This window comes from Hyperoodon ampullatus (assembly GCF_949752795.1).
Source record: "Hyperoodon ampullatus genome assembly, chromosome: X".
NCBI lineage: Eukaryota > Metazoa > Chordata > Mammalia > Artiodactyla > Ziphiidae > Hyperoodon > Hyperoodon ampullatus.
The window spans coordinates 106,419,844-106,438,716 of NC_136913.1; the positions used below are offsets into that span (position 1 = coordinate 106,419,844).

The following is an 18,873-nucleotide window of genomic DNA, read 5'->3' on the forward strand; positions in this document are numbered from 1 at the left end:
ATAAATAAGGGTTATGTGAAGCATCCAGGGACCAATAGGAATTACAGGCTTTAAAAAACCAAATAGTTTTGTTACAGTTAATCAATAAAGAATACTATTTATCAAAACACCTGCCAAAATTATTTGATCAGGGTGTAAAATCTAAAACAACTGAATTTTCCAGAGGCTAAAAAAAAGGTTATCTTGGGACACAGGAATTTAAATTTGCTTCAGAGTGGTAAAATGCGAGTACAGACAGAGAAGAGCTTGACTTGCCAGCTTTCAGCCCAGAGCTGCCCTCTTCCCACAGAGCCTGGAGATGTGCCAGGCTCCTACGCCTATTCTTGACTCTATGACAGAGTGGGTTCTTTTCCTGTGAGCTTTTCTGGGCATGAGAGAACACAGCCTAACCAGGATGGAGCTCCACCACAGAGCAGAACTATCCTCGGGATAATGTGGCAATGTTTTATAAAACCTAGTGACCAGATTTCATTTCTGCAAACAGAGCCAGCCTTCAGCAGCATTGTGAAGGACATGAAGTTTCCTCACTACAAGCCCTTACCCATTGAGCATTCAGTGCCCTCACACTGTCCCCTAACTGCCCACAGACCCTCTCCCTGAGTAGCATTCATGATGTAGGACCATGACTCCCAATCTTGGCTGCCCCAGAGTTTTATAAAAATGCTGCTGCCTAGGCCCAACCCTCAGAGATTCTGATTTAATTGGCCTAGGGTGGAGCCTAGGCAGTTTTTTGGTCATTGTGTTTTGTTTTGTCTTGTCTTGAGCTCCCCCAATGATACTGATGTGCAGGCAGAGTTGAGAATCACTGATGTAGAAGAAGAACAATATTTCTCAGTTTGGGCCGCAGACAACTGCAATCACCAGTGATGCTTGAGAAGTCCAGGTTTTTGAGCACTCATATTCTGAAGCAGTATTTTAACAAACACCCCAAGTAATGCCCATGCACAGTTACATTTAAGAACAAAATTTTCCCTGATTAAAACTTACCCATCTTCTGTCCCATTCTCCACTAATTGCATAGACTAATCCAGGATAATATGATAATAGATGCTGTTGAAGTAAAATGTTACATTTTAACCAAGCCTCCTGAAGAAAGCTCAGAGGATAATTCCAATAGTAAGAATTTCTAGGGCAGGCCAGTGAGGATGGTTTTCTTTGTTTTGATTATTTTGGTGGGGGAGGGTACAGACAAACCTTTTAGTGCTTCTCAAATCCTATTAATCAGGTAGTTTCCTACTTCACTTGAGGCCTGTCCTATGTGCTACATCTCAATTTGTAAAAGGGAAGAGTTTCAATCTCTGGATCTAAACTCCTGAGCCCCACTAGCCATTTATATGAAGACAATAATAAATATTATCTTATGGCCCCTTGCCTTATGGGTAATCAGCTCCACAGAATGGCAATGTCTATATTAAATTTGTTAAACTCATAGCGCATAGTGCTTGTTTACTAGCTAGCACCTAATCATTTCTCTTCAAATATGTAAAGGTTTTCGACTCTGTGTTTCTCCCATGACATCACCTTACATCAGTGTTTTTCAACCTTGACTGCACATTGTAATTGCCTGGAGAGATTTTAAAAATACATACGTCTGGGTCCCACCTCTCAGGTTCTGATTTCTTTGGTCTTGGCTGGGTCTGAGCATGAGTTTTTTTAAAGATCCCAGGCGATTCTAAGGTACAGGCAAGGCTGGGAACCACTTGCCTTAAAGGAAATAGAGCAGTCTTCCACAGGTGTGCCCAGAAAAGCTCACAGGAGGAGAATCGGGTAAGTACAATTATTACGCCTAAGCAGGAACTGGCAAAAAGAAGGTATTTTTTCCCGTGATTAAATAAATAATACTGCTTTGAAACCCATATAGGCCTGAAGAGCATTATGCATGTACCATCATCACATGCCATCATGACATGTGGTGATACTGTCAACGTGTCACTTTTGTTTGATGTGTTAATTCCCTGACATCATTTACTTCCCTCTTTCATCAGCTACACTGAAACCATTCCTCTTTCCAAAAGTAAAGATAAGCATTTCTTAAACTGAAATCCGGCCCCTCTGGGTCTGGATTGGTCTTTGTTTTGTAGATCACTCTCCGGGCGCATTGTTGGAGGGGTTTGGTGGTTCTTCACCCTGATCATAATTTCTTCCTATACGGCCAATCTCGCTGCTTTCCTGACTGTGGAGAGGATGGTTTCTCCCATAGAGAGTGCTGAAGACTTAGCTAAGCAGACTGAAATTGCATATGGGACCCTGGACTCCGGCTCAACAAAAGAATTTTTCAGAGTAAGTGCTTTACAGTTAATTGGGCCTGCTGGATTTTATTTTATCATCTGCTCACAAAGGCAGATTCACAGTGTTTTAAGGGAGGATCGGGAAATGGTGGGAATGTTATCAAAGCAGAGCATCTTAAATACAGAGCTACTTGCTTGGTGACCTAATTCATTGTCCTTTAGAACTAAGACTCGTGTGCGACATCACAGGGGGCATGTCAAGAGCACTGAGTTTGAACTCACAGGTTTGAATCCCAAGCCTACCACAAAGTGATCGTTTGTCCTTGGGCAAGTCATTTAACTTCTGTCGGCCTTGGTCCCCTTACTTGAATAATGAGGGGATTGAACTAAATAATATCTATTCTCCTTTTTAGCTTTTACAAAAGCAGTGATTTTATGTCTCAGCAGTTCACAGAAGTTAGGTAATTGACTCTGAGAATCTGAGGAGTGATGAACTATAAAATTACATATTCTATTTTAGACATTGGTTTTCTATTGAAATGTATTACAGTTGTTTCAAGTATTCATGTACATGCTGATAATTCAATTTTCTGGGAAGCTGATAATTGTTTTAATTTCTTGAGTAGATTTATTTCCCCCTCACTACCCGCACAAAGGCCAAATCTTGGTGAGGAAACAGCAAGTTGTTCACTAGCAAAAGTTAGTAGAGTGTAAGTACTGTCAAGGAGAAAGAAGAAAGGAGATCAAAGGAGAATATTATAGAAGGATAATATGATGAACAAAACCACTTTTACATAAAATACCAATATTTTTGTTCTGTAGCAACTGGTCTATAAGAAAGGCTACCAATGGAGTGTTTAAGAACTCACATGATTTTTCAGTTGCCCCAACCAGGAAAATATGGTGGTTTCAGTGAGAAAATGGACCCATTCTATCCATACCACTGCCTGCTACTGTAAACCATGTAACTGGTTGTAGCAGTGATCCAGAAGCCACTTGTGTAGTAGGTAGAGAAGAAAAGTTTAGTCATTCTCTCCAACCAATAATCAAATTATCGGATGGCAGGTATAATTACTGACTTTTCCTCAAAGATCCACAGTAAACAAATGTTGGTTCTAAACCAGCTTGCTTTAAGAAATCAGTAAGAAATATATTTCTACATGTATCATCATGGGATTTGTCCAGTTGTTTCATGGGAAAGCAGGAGGAGTGTGTTTCTTGAAATTATAGCAATTCACTAAAAACTGTTTTCATTCCCTGAAGGAGAAAGGGTTAATTCTGAGACCCTTTCCAGAAATCTCATTGGCTCAGGATATCCCTATCTCACCTCTACCACTATTTATTGAGCAGTTCATAATCTCCAACCAGGGACAGGGGCCTAGTACTAGAAGCATCAAAATGATATGAAGATCCTCTGGAACTAACCTGACCTTGACCCTCACTACGTTGGCAGTTCCAGAAGCTTATCTGGGAATAATCCCCCGCCCTCATGAAATCACTCACACATTTCAGGGCAGCAAGCCAGGGATTTCCATCTGCTGAGTATTCAGCACATAATCAGCTCCACGGAAATCTGGTTTAGTATCAACCTTCAGCAGAACTTATGTTCACCAACCCAATAGGCATCAAGTTGCTAGAAGAAGTAATTGACTACTTAAGCTATCAAGACACCAGACTTGGACCCTCCAATTAGGGATACTTGTTCCACTGGAAAGCATATTTCCTTCAGCGATGATTAGAAATTAGGAAGGTGTGCTTTAAATGGTCATCGATAGGTGGCATCAATTCCCATTAAGCTTTCAAAGGCCATTCATCCATATTGCAGGCAAAGGAGGCTCTCTGGGAAAATTTACTAACACAAAGGCTTGAAATTGTGACCAAGTAGTCATTGTCCCCATGCCCAGACCACATCCCCCACACATATTGTATCATTCTCAAAAACTAAGAAAGCATCTATTAATCCATTCAATGATGGTTTCATTAAAGAGCATCTTATTACCAGAGCCAATTTGAATCAACATTCAATTCTGAGCAAAGCTATTGCCACATTCTAATTGGCTTGCGGTTTCCCATGCTCAGCAATTCCTAGTGACCTTTACAGCCAATGAGTAATTCGTATGGAAATGGAACTGTTCTGAAAATCTGATTAGAAAAGGAGCCAGATATTTCTAGGTATAAAGAAGTGCAAATCATTTTCTAATTCCCGCACGCCAGTTTTCTTTTTCCTCAATTGGTTGCTAGTGACAGCAGTAAGGACTGTGGAGAAGTTCTTTAGGACAGCACAAAAAAGTTGATGATCTAAGAGTGGAACTGAGCAGTATAGGACAAGCAGCTCCTAGCCTGCTTGTACTGAAAAATGTTCTGTAAACCCAACAAAGGGAATGCTTGGTATTCATATAATACAGAGGGGCCCAACCAATTGGTCTCCAAGCCATCTGTCCTCTCAAAATCCTCTACTTTACCACTCCTTGAACCCCATAAATCAGAGAAGGCAGCCAGCAAGAACACATCATCTCTTATTCAGGGACTTAACCGCCACAGCATGTCACTTTCCTCTCAGTCCTCCAAGATCTCAAGGCTATTTTAAGAGCAGTAACTCCTCCACATGCCAAAAAAAAAAAAAAAAATCAAGGACCCCTGATGGCATGCCTTCCGAACTTTAGAGGATAAAACAAGATCACATGCAACATTTACAAACATAACATGAGCTCATTTCTTCCCATTCTCACTCCATATTAAAACCACAGGGACCAAGTAGTAACACCATAAAACAGCCCCAGGGCCAGCCCTCTAGAGAAAAATAAGTAAAAGAAAATTCCTTTCTAATTGCCCTGCAGACGTTTTTTACTTGTCCTGGGTAAGGCTGCCATTAAAATGATGACATCTTTAAATGATTCTTTTCTCTCATTTTCTGAACTATCCTCGGCTGCTACCTTACAATCACATAAAGTCACTGGCACAGAGGGACCTGTTCCATCAGGAAAGGCAGGGAGGGACCAAACAAAATGCATGCAGCTGGAAGAGACATCTGAAATATTACCGTCAATCCTCTTGACTTGAAAACTGATTTCCTTAGACAGCAGCTCCAAAACTAAATGTCCCAACCAGAGGTGGAGGCACCCATGCTAAAAAACAAGTCGACAGCTTCACTGCCATTGCCCAGAGAAATGCCACTATGATTTGGAAAGCTACACCGAAATGATCATTCTCCACTAGGTTTTGAAATTTTAACCTGATGCAGATTCAGGTTAAAAAGTTGATCTAGGAGAAAAAGCAATTCCAAAATTCTCTCTGCCTTCAGACCCCTAGAAATATTAGAAGACCACTACGATGCTTGACTCTTTTTTTTTAATGTTTTTATTGGAGTATGATTGCTTTACAATGGTGTGTTAGTTTCTGCTTTATAATGAAGTGAATTCTTTTCCAGATACTTGGCCATATCCCCACTGAAGATAGGTCAGGGTATAAAAGGATGTTGCTTTTTAAACTGAAATGTTAATGCTAATTTAAACCCTTTTAAGAAAATAAATATAAATGGAATGGAATGGGGAGAGACGTGCCTTACTCCAGCACCCCAGGCAGGACAGAAAAACTGAACTTTATCTGGAGACCACCAAGGGAACTGCCCTGTCTTCTGAGTTGCAGACATTCTAAGCCGCATGAAGCGCAGTTGAATTACTCATGAAGAATGTTTTATCTCAACACTGTTACGCTGTCATCACTCACTTTAACTTTTAAATGTTTTTGAAAAGCAGGCAGCAAAAAGAAGAGCCCTGTATTTCAAAAAAATTTATTTTTTTGGGAAGTAGTCCCTCCAAGAGTATGTAGATTCTCCTTATACATTCTGAATCTCTCTCTCTCTCTCTCTCTCTCTCTCTCTCTCTCTCTCTCTCTCTCTCTCACACACACACACACACACACACATTTTCAATCAGAGTCCACATTTCAACATTTATTGGTTATTTATTATAGGGCTTTTGAACTTTATGGGGAAAGAAGAACAATCTCTCCACAAATTCCCCTATGCTAGGTATGGTGACATTTGGACATGATTAAGAAAACTAACCATTAATCTTTAAGCTTTACTACAACAGACCTCCCTTACCCCTACCCATCTCCTCACCTTAGGAAACACATCAAAATGTAAACATTCTTTTGTTAAAAATTTTCTCAGCAAGTACCATGAAGAATTTGAGAGCTTGACACTGTACCCGGACAACTGCAACCACATTTAATTAGTTTGAAGACATACAGGATGTGACCGAATGCTTGCGGACACAGCCAACTACACACTAGGGAACACATAACAGCAGCAACAGGAGATGAGTTGATACCAAGGAATGGTAGGTCAGAGACATTTATTGTATGTATTACTTAACAATTTTAAAAAAGAAATTGTTTTTTAATTATTTACATAGCCCTTTTGATGCCACCTTATCCCCCCCCCAAAACTTATTTTCCTATGTCATATAATATATAACACAGCAAGGCTCATAGACCTCCAGGTTAAGACTGGAGGTAGAGCAGCAGGTACAATGTGAGGATGCTGAGGCCTGGCCACATGGTACATTCAGACAGCTGTCAGCCTTTCCCATCCCTCAGCTGTCAGGGATCTGTGGTTTCCTGGGTCTTCCTTGCAGGCAAGTCTCAAGCTGGGTGGAAAGGACACTCACCAAGGGAGTAGAGGTTGACCTGACAACTATGCACACAACACACCTAATATCTGTCTCCGAGAGAATGGAGGAAATGTGGCAACAAAGACAGGCTAATAACAATGCCCTAGGTTCTATTACTTATTCATCACTCTTTCAATAACTTTTTTTTAGGCGCCTACTATATGCCAAACTCCAGGCTAAGCACTGCAGAGCCATCTCCATAAACGAAATTAAATTTCTGCCTTTTGCCAAATCACATGAAAATACTTAGATAGGTTTTTTCGCCATATTTGGAGGTTATCTGGGGGAACAGATTGACTTAAAATATAGGCATCTCAGAGAACTAGATGATCATCCCTCCGGGGTAGCTGACGGTGTTTATTTCTATGGAGCGACTTCCCAGCATGTGCCAGTCTCTGGGTATGCTTCTCGGTGAACAAGAGTAGGGTTAATGATCCTCTGTAACCCCAGCAGGAAGGTCAGCTAAGTGATGAATAAAACAGAAATGGCCTCTACCCCCTAGGAGCTCACAGTCTAGTGGGCTAGATTTTCAACACATATTCACATACATTACCATACTCTATTCACACAACAATCCTGCCACACAACCAGAACAGGTATTATTACACCTCCTTCAGAGAGGAAACACCTGAGGCAAGATGACCTTGTGACTTGCCGAAAGTCGAAAGTCGCCCAGCTCAGTGGGGACAAGCTAGAATTCTGAGTCCAGATTGGGTCCTCTTCCCATTTCATTTCAGTGCCTTTCTGGTGTGAGTGTTCATGGAAACATGGGGTCCTATGCACGAATCAAGCCTCTAGGACAGCGCATGTTAAGTCATTTGTATCATCTCCTGGTTGATCTTTTGTTTTTATTCCCCTTGATGGATCAATTAGAAAAGGAAACCTATACACATTGTTAAATGACATTTTTCCAGGCCCTGACAATCTCAAAAGGACCCAAGATAAGAAGGCAAAGAAAAGGAAGGCGTCCATAAAACTAGAGTGAATGCCACAAATGCAGCAATCCACATCCACTGATGCCTTTCTTGTTTTTCTTTGGGTAAGGGTCATTTGGTCTCAGTTTCCTCATCTATCAAGGGAAATAGTCCCTGCTCTACCTTCCTTATGGGTTTAGTTAGACTATCAGAAAAATCTCTTTAACGCTATGAAGAGTTCTACAAATCCCAGGAGACTTTTAAGAAAAGGGCCCAGCAATAGAGCCATTGAAGCATGGAGACTGTCCAAATAAGGCTCTGTGAAGACATAAGGGAGGGCTATTTCTCAAAAATAAAAGAAAATAATCTCTGCTTGCTCAACGGAAGAGAGGTGAGGATTTTTTCTGGCTTTGGGAGGAGAGAGAAAGCTCATTTATATCCTTCCCCCATCCTCCTGATCCCATTCCTACCCCTATTATAAAATATGACTAATAGGGCTTCCCTGGTGGCGCAGTGGTTGAGAGTCTGCCTGCCGATGCAGGGGACACGGGTTCGTGCCCCGGCCCGGGAAGATCCCACATGCTGCGGAGCGGCTGGGCCCGTGAGCCATGGCCGCTGAGCCTGCGCGTCCGGAGCCTGTGCTCCGCAATGGGAGAGGCCACAACAGTGAGAGGCCCGTGTACCGCAAAAAATAAATAAATAAATATATATATGACTACTGACTTCATCTCTTAGTCCATCTTTAGCCATTCCTTTGTGGTCTGCAGATTCGACAACTTCACCATGCACAATTTAAAGCTGCCCTTAAAGACCACCTAGAAACTTCAGGTGCTTCCAAGGTGGCATGCAGACCATCTGCCCAAAGTAACCAACCATATGGATTTCATTAGTCTGTCTCCGTTAGTCTTCCCAGGTAACCTACTTGCTTATGAGAGCATTTCACAGCTCAGAAAGCCTAAGGGGGTTAAGTCTTTGTTATCTTTGATGCTGCCAACTTTCTCAGACCACACCAGAATAATTAACATCACACAGAACTCCCAGATTTTTGTGAGAACTCTGAAACTCTCTTCCCTAGAGGAACTCATCTCAGGACCTCACTTTCTTTTTTTGTCTGACAAAGTCAAATCACCTAATAGCCTTGCAATTAGAGGACAGGGACTCATCTGTTCAATTAGACTTTCCTTGAGTTCACCTGGCAAGCCTGAGCAGGTTGATTATTTACAATTCCTTTTCATCACTATGAGAAGCCTAAATTGTTGACCATAAGGATCAACTAAAATTTCAACTTACTGAAACTCAATTCACAACAGCATTCAATTCACTAGAATGCTTGCCTGCACTCTGCTTTTGAAAGGAGAAGGAAACTCACAAAAACAAAATCTTGATGTGAATTTTTTTTTCAAAAAGGCAGTAGCAGATGCCTGTGGTCAGGTTCATTCCGGTCTTCAAAATCTTCTACATTTTTAACCAGTGAATAAAGAAATATTCAGTGTCTACAGTACCAATTTAGGCAACTGGGATACAGTAGGGGAAACATGACCGAATCCTTACCTTCAAGGAACTCACATTCTGTTGGAAGGAGAGAAACAGTAAGCATGTAAACAAATAGATGCATAAAATAATTTCAGGCACCAATAAGTGCTCTATGTATTATGATAGAGAATGACTTAGGACTGTTTTAACTGGGAGCTTGGGAAGGAGGGGTTCAGGGAAAGTCTCTTTAAGGAGGTAACATTTAATTAAAGACCTGAATAAGAGTTAGCCATGTGAAAATATGGTGGAAGAGTATTCTAAACAGAAGGAATAAGAAGTGCAAAGGTCCTGGGGCAGGAACAACCCTGGCATGTTTAAGGGACAGGAAGACAACCTGGGTGACTAAAGATTGGAATTACATGCTAGAGTTATAGTGATGGAGATTGCGTAAAGTGGTCAAGTTTAGGATATATTTTGGAGAGAGTCACAGAATTTGCTGATGAATTAGATAACATTTGTGAGCAAAGTGGAAGGGCTCAGATTTTTGGCCTTCCTTTTCAGTGGCCACTAATGAAATCTGTAAGTCCTACATTTGTTAAATGATTCAAGGATACTTGTAGTAACTGTGAACTGCAAACTATAGTAACAAAGGAAACTGTAATAACAAGGGCTGAAAAGGTACACTAGGGCTGGTTAGGGAATTTTTCCAAGTAAGAAAATAAGAAGTCTTAAGGTTAATCATCAAAAAATTTTAGAAGTCCAGAAGCCCCTAATGATTCATGCCTTTACTGTGTCTTATTGCGGTCTTCTTAGAAGATGGTTTTATGGTAGAGGTATATTTTCACAGATGACTAACTCCATTTCGCAAAAACATAACTTTCTTTATATTCCTGTTACTGGTACCTCATTTTTGCCACATGGCAGAAAAGATACACCCAGATAAATTCAGGCAAATTTAGTGATTTCCTAGTCATTTCAGGGTTTTTCACTCCCTCTTTCCTGGGATAATATCCAAGTTCCAGGGACTTTACATGATAAGAGTTAGCCATGTGAAAGTGTATCATGGCATCAGGGGCAGCCATCTAACCCCAGATCATCAGGATCATTTCCAGGCATCCATTGAGCTGTACCACCCAGTTTGGATGTCAAGTAGTCTTTCCCCTCCACACTGACATTTGCTGCATCATCCCCTCATCCAGGCCACAAGACCTCTGCAGACCAACTAACCCTGCACTTATTTCAGCTCGCGATCTCTCTCTCTCTCTCTGTCTCTCTCCCCCCTTGCACTGTTATAGGGCTATTGGAATAGTCTCCTTCTCTCCTTCCACCAGTCTAGGACAGCGCCTTCCTCCTAGAGATCTCATAGATCTCACGTAACCACTGCTATTCTACGACGCCAGCACCAAGCTAGACATGGGCTGTTCTCTTCAATTTATCATCCCTATGCTACACCCTGGGAAGTAAGGCCTCGTTACTTCTGCCCTGGGAGTCCCATCCTCCCTCCCCCTTCTGGAGAGCTGGGGTGGGGGGTGGGAGATGGGGGGCAGGGCACAGAGACCTTTCTCCGAGCCGTATAGCCCAGTCTGACTTCTCTTGTACTCCTCTCTGCCTCAGCTCTTATCTGGCCTCTTGGGTAGTTAGTCTGGCTCTTTATCCATCTGCTTTCCAATTTATTGAGTATGGCATAAACTTCATATTTCCCTCTAAAGGGAATTAGAATTTGGAAACTCAAAAACCTTTCTTTTTTTAATCAGAAAGCTTGGTTCTTATTAATTTAAAACTTGGCTTTCAAGGTAGTGTTGTATCTGCTATGACTTTTTAAAACAGTTTAATTAAGATTCAATTCACCCATTTAAAATGTACCGTTCAATGAGTTTTGGTATATTACATTATTAATGTTTAAAAATTATAATAAAATATATATAACATAAAATTTGCCATTTTAACCATTTTTAAGTATGCAATTCAGTGGCACTGATTACATTTACAATGTTGTGCAACCAACCCCACTGTCTATTTCCAAAACATTTCCATCACCTCAAACAGAAACTCTGTAACCTTTAGTCAATAACTTCCCATTCCCCTACAACTTGCCATTCCTCCACTCCCTCGGCCCCTAGTAACCACTATTCTACTTTCCATTTCTATGAATCTGTATGGAATCATACAATATTTGTCTTTTTGTGTCTGGCACAATGTCTTCACTTAGCACAATGTCTTCAGGGTTCATCCATGTTATAGCATGTGTCAGAACTTCATTCGTTTTTATGGCTGAATTTATCTATCTATACCACATTTTGCTTATCCATTCATCTTTTTTTTAACATCTTTATTGGAGTATAATTGCTTTACTATGTTGTGTTAGTTTCTGCTGTATAACAAAGTGAATCAGCTATATGTATACATATATCTCCATGTTCCCTCCCTCTTGAGCCTCCCTCCCACCCTCCCTATCCCACCCCTCTAGGTGGTCATAAAGCACCGAGCTGATCTCCCTGTGCTATGCGGCTGCTCATGCATTCATCTTTTAATGGACACTTGGGTTGTTTACACCTTTTGGCTATTGTAAATAATGCTGCAATGAACACTGATGTACAAACATCTGTTCAAATCCCTGCTTTTAATTCCTTTTGGTATATACCTAGGAATGGAATTGCTGGATCATATGCCAGCTCTATTATTTTCTTCTGTAAGTTTTTGAAAGTCTGTTTTGAAAGAAAAGGTGAGGGCATTTTCTGTTGCATTGATATTTTCTTCCTAATCTTCTCTTAGGCCATTGATGCCCCCATCCCAATAGGAAGAAGATCACTGGGTACTGGGGACAGAACTTTAGTTAATATCACAAAGTTTTATCTTGATACATGACTGAAGTTGAGAGGGAGGTATGCTGTGTATGTATGTGTTGAAAAAGACCTAAATTCCTGTCTATACCGCACACCACACACATGTACAGAGGGCCCTGGATATTTTAGCTAGTGATTTCAGCTTGTAGCAAAATCTTGGAGGAGCATGCTTCCTCTTTCCGTGCTTGGGCTACAATTCTGATGCCCCAGCAAGACTGCACTAGAATGCAGGTGATGGATGGTAGAATGAAACCCATCGCCCCTCCTGTTGTAAATGGTTTAGAATGTTACCTGTCTGAAGGGAGGGATTTGGATAGAGATGATCTATGGCATTTCTTTCCAGTTTGGATTGTAGGTATTTGTTTGTGTGTTATCCCCAAAACTGATCTCCTATCTGTACACTCTCTGGTGCCCTAAATGAAGATGTTCCTGAGAGTAATTAGGTGCTATGCTTAGAGGAACCTGCATCCCAGAACTGATTCTTACTTCCTACTTTTATCAAAATTCTTATGTGATCACAGCCTGATTTATTTCACTCTCAGTTTGATTTCCATGAGTCTGTGGTCTGGATTACAGATGATTTCTGGTATCATATAGTAACATTGATTTTCCCAACTCACTGGGTAAAGAACTCTGTCCTAGACACTCTGGGAATGAATAGGAGATGCCATCCAAACCCCTGAGTTCAGTATGCAGATAATAAAGGAGTCAGGTGACTTAGCCAGGAAAGGTCTCTGGAAAAGGGGGCATCTTAAAAATATCTGGAGGGGGCTTCCCTGGTGGCGCAGTGGTTGAGAGTCCACCTGCCGATGCAGGGGATGCGGGTTCGTGCCCTGGTCCGGGAGGATCCCGCATGCCGCGAAGCGGCTGGGCCCGTGGACCATGGCCGCTGGGCCTGCGTGTCTGGAGCCTGTGCTCCGCAGCGGGAGAGGCCACAGCAGTGGGAGGCCCGCGTACCGCAAAAAAAAAAAAAAAAAAAAAAAAAAAAAAAAAAAAAAAAATATCTGGAGGGAAAATAGAATTCAAAAATAGTTCAAAGGATATGTAAGAATGTATTTGTGGCCAAAACAACAAGACAGACCATGACTTTATATCATGTTAAACTGTGGCCACTATTTACTGAAGAACTGTTAGTTCTCTCTAGTGTTCACACTAAGATTTCTTTGCACAAAATAGTGTATGTATATGTGTTTGGGGTGGGGTGGGAGTTTAGGATGGAAAAAAAACAGTTTCCAAGAAAAAATTATTGCCTTGAAACAATAGTATCATAGTAGAAATCAACAGACTGCCAAGGGTAAATTGGAAATCACCGCTTAAGGCCAGGGTGCTCTGAGCAGTGTCTTATTTCTAGTTTCATAATTCACATCTCACACATGAAGATGGAGTTCATTAAAAAGAATACCAAAGAAAACCTTGCTTTCTCTGAAGAATACTTTACTTCTTTTAAATGAGTTTGAGGAACCAGTGTTGAAAAGCAAAATCCATCTATGCTTTGGCAAATAATATCAAATTGAACTGTAAGAACCTTTCATCTTTAAAAACAACCCCATGATATTAGACATTATTTCATCTAAAATAAACAGTCCCTTTCCTGATGTGGTAGTATTAATAGAGTAATCATGAAGATAATCATATTAAAGCCCCTTTACACAAAATTCTGAAGTTTAATTTCAAAATATTTGTATCTTGTCCCTTTCCTCCAGTCACACACACACACACACACACACACGTGCAGGTGCACACATGCACACACCCCACAACTTGGGTAATTGTGATTAGCAAATAATTAAAGTTTATTATATATGAAAGTACCAGGGAGTAAACTGGCCAGCTCCTGAAGAACACTTTTGCTTTATTTTCTTGGCCTGGGGTTTCAGCCAATTGTACAAACAAGAAGGTTGAGAATAGCATGGTCAATGATTGAGGAGAAATATAAATAAATTCAAGGAGTCTTGGATAAATTCATGCAAAATGGATCCATAGAAAGTTGTTAAAGGTAAGGGACACCTCCAGATTTTTAGAGTTGACATCAAGAGGAAAAACATGGCTTCTCATAGTTCTCTACTGGTCTTGTCTTAAAACATTTCTATCTGGAATTGCCCAAAGAGCTGACCTATGGGGACTGGTCTGCAATTTTTTACAAGATTGTTTCCCCCATCACAAGAATTGAGACTATTTAGCCTGAAGAAAATATGCAGGAGTAGAATATATTAGGATTGTCTCCAAATATTTGAAGGGTAGAAACTTTGAAGATGAATTGTACTTCTTCTGTGGGGCCCTAAGGGATAGAACCAAAATCAAAGAGTGGCTATTACAGGGATAGAGATTTTAGCTCATTGTAAAAAGAACATTCTAATAAAGGAATACAAAAATAGATTGGGCTAGATAGTGAGCTGTTCATCTTTGAAGGGCTATAGGCCAGGAATAGGCAAATGGCCACTTGTCAGAGATGTTCAGTAGGGGACTCAATAATCTGATGAATGATTACACTAGACCAGTGTCTTCCACCACTGGTTGCAGAGAAAATCATTTGGGGAGCTATTTTAAAACACAGATTATTGGTTCTCACACCTCCCCCTCCAAGATGCTTATTCCATAGGTTCCATTAACATGCATTTTTAAACGAGCACCCCCAAGTGATTGCAACACAAATGACTAAGAACCACTCTTTGAAGAACGTTTGACAATACAATGTATCAGAGGATTTCTGCTTTGACGATTTGGATTTGCTTTTTTTTTTTTTTTTCAATTAATCCTATGTGAAAGATGCAGGGAAGAGGCTAGAGGCTGGGCCTGTGGGACAGAGGGAAGTCTGAGCAGAAGTATCTTGAGGATGGTCACAGCTGATGGCCTCCTCCTCTGAGTGTTCCTGTTGGGGTGGGAGAGAAAGGAAAAACCTTCCTCTGATCAACAGGGACCAATGGGAGATGACTGTTTCGGGGGCTGGAATCTGAGGTTGAGCTGGCACTGAGAATTGAGGGTGCCCCAAGTGCAGGGAAGCTCAAGTAATGGTATTGGGCTGGAGACTAGGGTCAATAAAAGTCCAAGAAAACTAAAAGCGGTACACACTGCTATGTTTAAAATAAAATGCCTTTCCATGAAAAAAAAGAAGAAAATTAAAAGTGAGAGTGAAATGAGACTGCAGGGGAATAATACCCAGAAGCCTTGAAGTGTTTACAATTTTGACCTAGTTTTTTTTTCCTATGATCCATATGACACCATTCCTTTTCCATTGCTCATCTACAGGATGGGGCCTGGGTGACCAGGACTGTTGGGTTAATGTCTTTAGGGACCCTTCAGCAAGCCGCATGATTCAAACTTCCCATCCTATAGGACTGGAGGCGGCCAGGTCCAAGTGTTGGTTATCAGTGGAGATTTCCAATCAGGATGTCCTAGGTTGTTGTTAAGAAGAATTTCTTAGGAGAAAAATGGGACAGAAGTACTAGACTAGGAGCTGGAAACTCCTACCCTTTAGAGAGAAGCTCTCTCCTAATTTCCTTTAACTGCCCTTGCCTCCCTTTCTCTTTCCTTCTTTTACTTGCTGGGTCTTGGGTGGTCAGGGCTGCCGCATTAATGCTTTTACAGAGGCTTCAGAGAACCTCTTGCCTCAAATGTCCCTACCTGGAAGAATTTAGGTGAACATCCCTAGGTGCTAGTCAGCATGGAAAAACAAAGGCAATAGAACCTGGAAAGAAGTAGGGGCACAAAAAATTTCATAAGGAGAAAGAAAACAATAGGACGGAAGGCAGAGATTGCTCAGGAGCTTGAAATCTGCCAACGTGACAGAAGCTGTCCTAACAGACCTTCTTCTAACTTTCCCCCATTTGACCTGCAGGGTCTCAGGTGGCCAGGACTGCGCTTTCAGTCTTTTTACAGAGGCTTCCAGGAATCCCAAGCTTCAAAATTCCCCAGTCTAGAGGACAGTTAGGTAGACATACAGAAGAGGTGGGCTTCACATGGGGAAGTTCAAGTATTAAAATATGGCTGGTATTTACAGTAGCCAAGACACAGAAACAACCTACATGTCCATCTACAGATGAATGGATAAGGAAGATGTGGTACAGACATACAATGCAATACTACTTAGCCAATAAAAAAGAATGAAATAATGCCATTTGCAACAACATGGATGGACCTAGAGATATCATACTAAGTGAAGTCAGCCAGACAGAGAAAGACAAATATTATATCACTTATATGTGGAATCTAAAGAAATAATACAAAAGAACTTATTTACAAAACAGAAAGAGACCCAAAGACATAGAAAAACATATGGTTACCAAAAGGGAAAGGTGGGGAGGGATAAATCAGGAGTTTGGGATTAACATGTACACACTACCATATATAAAATAGATAACCAACAAGGTCCTACTGTATAGCACAGGGAACTCTACTCAATATTTTGTAATAACCTATAAGGGAAAAGAATCTGAAAAAGACTATTATATATGTAAAGAATATTATATACATATATATATATATATATAACTGAATCACTGTGCTGTACACCTGAAACTAACATAACACTGTAAATCAACTATATTTCAAGTGTGTATATACATATATATTTATATACATATACATATAGTTGGAAGCTATGGGCAAGAGAAATGTCCTTTTAAAATGAGAAGGGGCAGAATGAGAAATTACAACAAGAGCTTTGAGCTCTTGGACATTAGCCAAAGCTCTCTCCTACTATAACATTACCCCTCGCTTCCCTCCCTCTTGGTCCTTTTCCATGCCTTTTATTATGAGGCAGCTGTACTGTGTTACTGCTCTTCAGAGGCTTCAGGGAGCCTCATGGCTCAAAGGTCCCAACTTAGCTGGGTAGACATGAACCCGGCCACCAGGAACGGCTCAAAATGAAGAGGACATAAATGCTATCAGGAAGAGGAATGTATTCTAAAATTGGTACAGAGGGAAAAGACAAACCATGGGTCAGGAAAATCCCGCCCTTCAGCCAGAAGAACTTTTCTCATGTACCACTGCTATTCCTTACCCTGTTCCCTTTCCCTATTTTACCTGCTGGGACTGGGCATTGGGCAACCAATGTAATTGCATTCATTTCTTACGGAGGCATTAGGGAGACCAGGGGTTCAACCTTCCCCACGTAGGAAACTCGTTGAGTGGCCAGCCCCAAGTACCCGGATGGCAGGGTGCCGCCTCCTGAGAGTAAGTGGAGGTGATTCGTGAGGGGAATTTGAGCTGGACCCATCCTTTTAGTATATCTACCAAGGAGGGTTAGTGAGAGCTTATCTTTCTAGAAAAGAGTGGTATAGTAAACATTTATAACCAGGCTGAAACGCTGGCTCCTTAGTCCTTAAAGAAAGAAGTAAGATGGCTGTGATCTTTCCTCCCTCCCTCCTTTTGTTAATTCTACAATGCCATTGCCATTTATTTTTACATGCTATGGGTATTAGATAAACAGAAGTGTGATGCACCAGGGTGGTAGTGGGAATGTTCCAATTCCCAAGCAGGAGAGAAATGCTTTCCAGCCCCGAGGCCAGATTGCCCAGCCTTCATCCACAGCATCGGTTATAGAGGCAGTTGATCAAATGCAAGCTGTGGGCATTGATAAGACTCATACAGGGTTAAGCTGGTGTGGGGAACTGTTAACAAGGTAGGTAGAGTTTTCCCAGCACAGATATTTGCAATGCTAACAAATACTTAAGAGGAACCATTCCTTCTTTCTAACTTCCTCTGGGGTGCCATCATCTCCCAAATAGAAATGTGGATCCCAATTGCTACAGAAAAGAGAACCCTAGCCTCCCCCACTTGCTGAAGAGTAATTTCTCTCTTTTATGAAGACCAGATCAGCTTTGGTAAGGCTAGTGTCTGATCTTTTTCCACTCTGTTCCGCTAGGACCCTTGCTGTTACCATGGATACCTCTTCCAGTGGCACTGATGGGATGCAGCATATTATGTATTATATCAGGACCTCCCACCTTGAACCACTTTGGACTGGCTTTTTTTGCCTTCCCAGGCAATTACTTGGCTTGCCTTTCTGCCAGTCCAGAGATTAACAAGGACTAGTTAAAACCATTTGTTATCTTTAAGGCTTCCCTTTTATTCCAAAACCTCTGGATACAAAACACAGCTAGACCCTACCTTAAGTAATCCATATACCAGAAAATTCACAATTGATAAAAGCAATAAATAGTAATTCCTCACATCAGAAACATATTCTTTCCTGGAAAACAGAGATTCCCCCTAGTGCCTTTTGGTGTTTACAGATCATTAACTGCTTGTCAGAGAAACCTAAGAGGAAGGCTTTCAGAAATAAACATAAAACAGCCCATGCATCGATAGAGAAATAAAAGTTGATTTTCAAAAATGAATCTAATTCATGGCACAGCTTTTTCTAGGAATTTATCTGCTACATGATGTAAGGCATGCTCTTAATGTAGGCAAAGCGGCACAAACCAGGGGAAGGAAAGTTCAAAGGCATTGGAAAACTTACTTATTGAGGTTGAGGCAATCTACGTAGGTACGGTTACAGCATTCCAGAAGTCTGGTAGCTAATCTTGGAGTCTCCCTTACAAACATCAGTCATTTTTCAATAATGTGAGTCCGTGTCTTCCTAACGCTGTACTATATATTCAGCATGTCCCATGTTGCCAGCGCAGAAATGATGAGAAACTTTAAAAGTTCTGCAGTCCCTGATTTTGTGTTTAAATTTGTAATCTTAATGTTGCATTAATGGCCTATTTTGCATATCCACTTGATTGTACCATCTTAA

At 41.0% G+C, this 18,873-nt stretch overlaps 1 protein-coding gene across 2 annotated transcripts in view; it reads left to right on the top strand.

Moving 5' to 3' along the window:
* Positions 1 to 18,873, top strand: part of GRIA3 (glutamate ionotropic receptor AMPA type subunit 3) — a gene marked incomplete at its 3' end in the record, with an annotated part of 298,730 nt that overhangs the window by 244,179 nt on the left and 35,678 nt on the right. For both annotated transcript variants that reach the window (XM_079727502.1, XM_079727501.1), the window contains exon 12: positions 2,082 to 2,280. In XM_079727502.1, coding sequence (XP_079583628.1) covers positions 2,082 to 2,280 — 199 coding nt within the window. The remainder of the gene's footprint in view (positions 1 to 2,081; positions 2,281 to 18,873) is intronic.